Here is a 6,717-nt window from a genome sequence, read left to right as displayed (position 1 = left end):
TGGATACAGGCTGAGCCTGAGTGGGGAACTGAGGTTAGGGAAAAAGGGAGGGAGGCGGGCAGCTAGAGGACAACTCCTGCCGGCAGAGGAGAGGGGGGATGACAGGGGCTGAAAGAGAGATGGAAAAAGAGAAAGCTTCGCAAGAAACAACATTCAGACTTTTCACAGGAACGAGCCCTGGGTTTAAAATGATATGCTGTCTGGCATTTGCTTCAACAATTCAGTGTGTGTTTGCGGGAGCAATGGGGCGGGGGTGAGCGGGGGGCACAGATGAAACAAGATTGGCTGTATGACCACAATTGCTGAAGATGGGTGGTGGGTACCTAGGGGTTCACCACGCTATTTTCTCTTCTTTTATACGTTTCCTTTTTTTTTTTTTTAAGCTACTAGTTTCCCATCTGACTCAGAGTAAAAAAAAACCAAAATCCTTCTAATGCCCTACACAGTCTTGCCCCCTCCTCTCCTGTTATATCTCTCACCACCTTTCCTCCTCCTCTCTCCCTCATTCTCTGCTATTCCTTCACCAGACACACTGCCCCCCACCTTAGGGCTTTGCAAGGGCTGGTCTCTCTGTTCAGAGTTGTCTGCACCCAGACATTCACATGGCTTACCCACTGTCTCGGGGAGGTGCCCTCTGACCCTCCCATTCAGAATGTCAGCTCACTCCCCTTTCCTCCAGCCCTGGAATTCCAGAGGAGTTCAGATTTATCACCCTATGTTTATTTTTTCCATACACTTAAAAATCTTCAGACATACTATCTAATTTACTTACTTCATGTTTATTATCTGTCTTTAGCACCAGAATTTAAATCACCAGAGAAAAAGAATTTTTGTGGGTTTTTTTTTTTGGTGGGGGGGGTTGTTGAGTGACTGGAACAATGCCTGGCACCCAATAAATGTAAGTAGAATAAATGTAGGAAGTTTTAGAACCACTTACAAAGCTGAGACAAGGGAGGGAGTAGGTGTCTTCGGCCCTGGTACTAGTGCCTTCTTCAATAGCAGCAGTAGCTAAGACCCATCCACTCCCACCCCGCTCTCTCGCACTACGCAAGAAATCTGGGGCACCCGATTCCTGAGGAGTGCAGAACTTATACATAGCTCATCAGAACCATTGCCCTCCTCCCCAGACTTGAGGCAGAGATTTCATAACATGGTTTTGAGACATCTAAGGCTAGCTCCAGTTATATCACGTGACATCACAAACTTCTCAACCAAACTCCTCATGACAAGGAGAGGAATTTCTGTCTAAACCGTATAATTGAAAAACTTCTCAAAATTGGGGCTTTGTAACTTTCAGGAAATTTTAGGCTTTAGCTAAATGCCTATTTTTAGGAGGAAGTTATCACAAAACCAATGTTCAAAATCAGTTCCATGATTAGGAAGAACGTGGGCATCAAAACCCAATTTAAAAAGGCTACTTTGTGCCAAGACTTTTTATATGTGAGGCAATTTCCAAAAGCCTTATTCCTTCCTGAATTTACAGCTACCTCCTTCACTAAGAACTCACTCCTATACATGCCTTCATTTCTCCGTGGCACAAACTAGCTGTGGAGCTTGGGCAAACGACTCCTTTGGGCCAGTTTTCTTATAACAAAAACACCCCCAGAGGATGTGTGTGCACCTCTCAGAACTTCCACAAGATAGACATAATCTTTGGAAATCAAATAAAAATAGAATGAAACCCCACAAAAGGCTGGGAGTCATTGCCTTAAGTGATAGCGTAAGTATTTGCAGGCATGGAAAGAGGATTATCCATATCCTTTTTTTTTTTTTTAATTTTATTTATTTATTTATTTATTTATGGCTGTGTTGGGTCTTCGTTTCTGTGCGAGGGCTTTCTCTAGTTGTGGCAAGTGGGGGCCACTCTTCATCGCGGTGCGCGGGCCTCTCACTATCGCGGCCTCTCTTGTTGCAGAGCACAGGCTCCAGACGCGCAGGCTCAGTAATTGTGGCTCACGGGCCCAGTTGCTCCGCGGCATGTGGGATCTTCCCAGACCAGGGCTCGAACCCGTGTCCCCTGCATTGGCAGGCAGATTCTTAACCACTGCGCCACCAGGGAAGCCCCATATCCTTTTTAACAATGTTATTAATCAAAGAAAATACTGTTTGATCTATTCACAAGTGATTGTTCAGTGATATGTCACAGTTTATAATATAGATGCATGCAGAGTCTGGATGACCCTCCTGGGCTGATCAAGGCCAGAATGTAAGCCCAGGGTAAAATGGACAGGCTCCCTTCTTCCATTTCCACAGACTAGGCCTAGATGCCTTGTGCTGCTCCCAGGCCTGAGGAAAGATGCCATCTTGAAGATCCCCATTTCAGAGAGAAATCCAGTGCAAAACTGACCATGAATGGGTCACCAACAATTCAGGATCCACAATGTAACAGCAGCCACTATCAAGTCACCTAAGGGATTTAGGCTCTTTTTAACAAAAACTTTCCTTTTTACTAATATCTTGGGGACCCTTTCCGGAATTTCATTTCCCAGTCATTTGTATAGCTCTGGGTGCCATTTGGGAAGAGGTTTCTTCCCGTTGGCCTACAGATCCACTGAATGAGTCAAGCCTCGTAAATTTCCCTTACTCACATAATCCGCACGCTCTTTCTAGAGGAAGAAGGTTCCCCTCCCATTCCGTCTCAGGTTCCCTATCTGAATAGGTACCTCAAGGTCCCTGTAAGAGCTGCCAGACCCAACTCCCATGTTGCTAAGTCAGATGGCTCGTCCCTAACCAGAACGAGTATCCACGTAACCACCAGCTGTCAATTGCCTTGGCCAGGGAAGAGGATGGAGTCTGCCCACTCTGTGTGCCATGACATACAAACTATTCATTAGAGGAAGGAGTCCCGAGGGACGGCGTCTACAGAGCCTCAGAAGAACTATGATGTATTTTCTGTGCTAATGGGGGAAGGGAAGGGGAGAGGAGTGTGCATTTCAATTACAAGAGATCCCACCCCCCAACTGCTCTACCTGTCAAGCAACAGGAATAGCTTCTAGGAACAAAGAAATCTGCTATGTGTGTCACAGTCCTGCAATGCATTTACTTCAGTTCTGTTCTTAGTTCCCCATCCTCTCAATTGCTGAAAAAAGAATGCTACCTGAAGTGGTGTGGATTTTCAAAAACAGGTATTTTCTTCACCTGTGAAAATGGTCCCTTCCCCCTCTCAAGAGAGACAACTACTTTGTTCTCAAAAAACTAAAGTTGGTTCAGGCAAGTCTTTTTTCTGTGCGTTCTCAGAGTAGGATATGCTGAGTATAGACAGATAGGTTGTCATTAATCACAGCTGAGTTCTCTTATAAAAAGAAACCAATCTTCTTTCTAATTCATTCTTCTATGACCCCTCAATAGGTAAAAGAAAAACTAAGCAGCCAGAATGTAAGGGCTGAGCTCGAACTAACAACAAGAAGGTGAAGGCAGAATGTGTGCCAGGGATCAGGGGTTGAAGCCTAAGGAAGCAGGCCCACTGTACTGAAAATATCCTTCAGACAGCATCTCCTCCAAGGCACACAAAGATCGCACGCTTTACCCTCTTTTCACAAGCGGAATTCCACATTTCAGGGTGAAGAGAGACAATCCAGAGTCCTACAGAGAGTAATTTTAATAGAATATAAACCTCCAATGGCTGCAAAGAGTTAAAAACACAGAAGGTTGAGCTGAAGGATTACCCACATCCACCAAATAAAAGATTAGGCTACCGAACCCAGAGTTAGCATCTCATGGCACATACATACCGAAGGAACACTGCAATTTAAAACCTTTGCCATTTGATAAGGTACAGAAACAGTGGAATTTGAGAAGACAAAAAAAAAAAAAAAAAAAAAATCCAACCAATAAAATAGAATTTAGTCCGGGAATTCCCTGGCAGTCCAGTGGTTAGGACTCCTTGCTTTCACTGCTGAGGGCCCGGGTTCAATCCCTGGTAGGAGAACTAAGATCCTGCAAGCCACGTGGCTCAGCCAGAAAAAATATATAATTTAGTTGAAATAGCAAAAAGTGCCAAAAATTTATACTGAAAGAAATGTTAAATTATCAGATAGTGTCATGAAGAAAGACGGAAAGTCAGTGAGTCCTCTGTGAGGATCATAAATGTCGATAAAAAGAATGGCACGAAAGATAGGAAAACTTGATGGTCTCTTTTGTCAAAGTCCCCATGTTATTAAAGACACTCACCCTTAACTCTGAAAAGCATTATTTATTGGAAAGAAATATTGAAGGAAGTCTTCTTCATTTCTGCAAGACCAATTTATGGTTCCCTTGCCCTACAAAATATATCTCCCATCTCTCACAAATTCTTTATCCTGACTCTTGGAATGACCTGGATTCCTTGATCCAAGGCCAGGGCTTATATTTTCAATGGATACAGTTCCCAGAGGGCCCTGGAAGCAACATGAAACAACGTCACCCTATAGTTTCTTATCAAGGGAGGGTGGCTAAAAAGACAACAAATTGAGGTGCTTCATTTGACATCTTATCCTAACATCCCGTTCTTCAACAAAGCCTCATACAGGCCAGGAGGTAAGGCGTTCTTAGGTGAAATCAAACTTCCATGATATATCGGTTCACCAAAACCAACAGGTAATTCCAAGAAGTCTTTAAAGACTAATTACGCCAAGAAAGGAATCCACCTGCTCAAGACACAGCCTTCTCAGGAAGATGGAGCTATTTAATCTTGGCAAGGGCAGCCGCTCTTCTTTCTGTGTTCTGGAACAAGGCACGAATTAAAGCTTTTACTTCACTGGAAGAGAACGCAGCTGCCAAGGGCCCTTTTCCATCTGCCCACCTGCAAAATGAAAAACACAATTTCTATTTCCTATTAAGTATAAGCCAGATTTTTAAATTGCGTATTTGATCCCAAAATTGTACTTGTTTAAAATGGAAATAAAACAAATCCTGGCATTCTTCCCCTTCTTTACGAATCTACCAGTCAGTACCTTTGACATCTTCTGCTTCTTGGCTGCATTTTGGTAACAGCATAGACAGACGAAGAGACCAAGTTAGGAAGATAAAACTGTTCTCCCTCATTCTATACTCACTAAGCCTGTTTGAACTTGACAATTATGACCACATCCTCACATGGTTATATAGAGTAATCGGATCTGTAACTACTTTAAAAAGTGAACCACAGGCAACACATTTTAACTGACAAAGGATAGGTATAAAAAATACATATGAAATCACAAACAACCCCGTAGAATAAAGGGTAAAAAATATGACTAGCTCAGAGATACAGAGAACAAACCAGTGGTTACCAGTGGGGAGAGGCAAGCGGGGAGGGGGAATTTAGAGGTAGGGGACTAAGAGGTACAAACTATTGTGTATAAAATAAGCCTCAAGGCTACATTGTACAACACAGGAAATATAGCCAATAATAACTATAAAGAGAGTATAACCTTTAAAAATTGTGAATCACTATATTGTATACCTGTAACCTAATAATACTGTGCATCAACTATACTTCAAAAAAAAAAAACCACACACAGAGTCCCAATATAAAAAAAATATAAACAGGCATTTTACAATAGAAGAAAAATGATCACTAAAAAGATGCTCAATGTCATTAGAATTTAAGGAAATATAAATTAAAATGACAATGAGCTACCATTTCATAGCAACTAGACTAGCAAAAATTTTAAAGTCTGATAATACCAAATACTGGTGAAAAAGTGAAGCAACAGGATAAACCATGAAATATGCATCTATAAAATAAATACGTCACGGGCAGGGATGTAACATACACATGAGGAATATAGTCAATAATACTGTAACAACTTTGGTGATGGATGGTAACTGATCTTACTGCTGTGATCGTTTCATAATGTATAAAAATATCAAATCACTATGTTGTACACCTGAAACTAATATAATGTTGTATGTTAATTATAACTCAGTTTTTAAAAAAAACTATGAAATATTTATATAATGGAATATGATACAGCAGTGAAAATGAACTGCAGCTACAGATACCTTCACGAAAGAATTTTCTGAACAAAAGAAGCAAGTTATAGAAGACTCCATTTAGGGATATGTGCAAATGTGGTAAAACTATAAAGAAAAGCAAGGAGATAAATAACACAAAATTCAAGATAGTGGTTACCCCTCTGGTGAGGACGATTTGGAAAAGGGTACATAAGGGTCTTCAAAGGTAGTGGTAATATTTTTCTTAAGCTGAGTAATAGGTACATGAACATTTATTTCACTTTTTTTCCTTTAAACTGTGAATATATGTTATATATACTGTACTCTTTCATATGTATATTTTAAAATTTTTAAATGTTTAAACTACACAGCTGGAGATAGTTTCCTTGGTAAAAAAATTTTTCTCAATTAGTTATTATACTTATATTTACTGAAATCTCTAGGAGGAAAAAAAAATCTTCCTAGGCAGAAGAAAAGAAGCTGAGATATATCAGTATTGTAATTTTTCTCATAACAAAGAATTAACGATCATTCTTGGGCTGCAAGCGGGCCCTTTAACAGCAGAAAGAAAAATTCTTATCTGCTGCCCTCTGGAGTCTTACCTGAAGACATAACTCACTAAGGACCTGTAAATAACAAACGAATAAATCAAATTTTATACTAAATGTAGTCAGAGGTATTTTGATGTGATTTTTTTTTTCAAGCAAAAAAATCTCATTTACCTTGTTTTAGAATGGATAATATTTGCTGGGAACAACTCAGACACATCTAGGACAACTAGTCTAATGTAATTGGGCATCT

The 6,717-nt window shown here is 40.6% G+C and overlaps 1 protein-coding gene across 1 annotated transcript in view; it reads right to left on the bottom strand.

Moving 5' to 3' along the window:
- Nucleotides 1-4,177: 4,177 nt before the first annotated feature.
- Nucleotides 4,178-6,717, bottom strand: part of ZW10 (zw10 kinetochore protein) — a 32,581-nt gene continuing 30,041 nt past the window's right edge. The window contains exon 16 of the mRNA XM_061202528.1: nt 4,178-4,780. Within this exon, the coding sequence (XP_061058511.1) occupies nt 4,660-4,780 (121 nt within the window). The 3' untranslated portion in view covers nt 4,178-4,659. The remainder of the gene's footprint in view (nt 4,781-6,717) is intronic.

This window comes from Eubalaena glacialis, chromosome 10, assembly GCF_028564815.1.
Source record: "Eubalaena glacialis isolate mEubGla1 chromosome 10, mEubGla1.1.hap2.+ XY, whole genome shotgun sequence".
Taxonomy (NCBI): domain Eukaryota; kingdom Metazoa; phylum Chordata; class Mammalia; order Artiodactyla; family Balaenidae; genus Eubalaena; species Eubalaena glacialis.
This window is presented reverse-complemented; position numbering and strand designations above follow the sequence as displayed.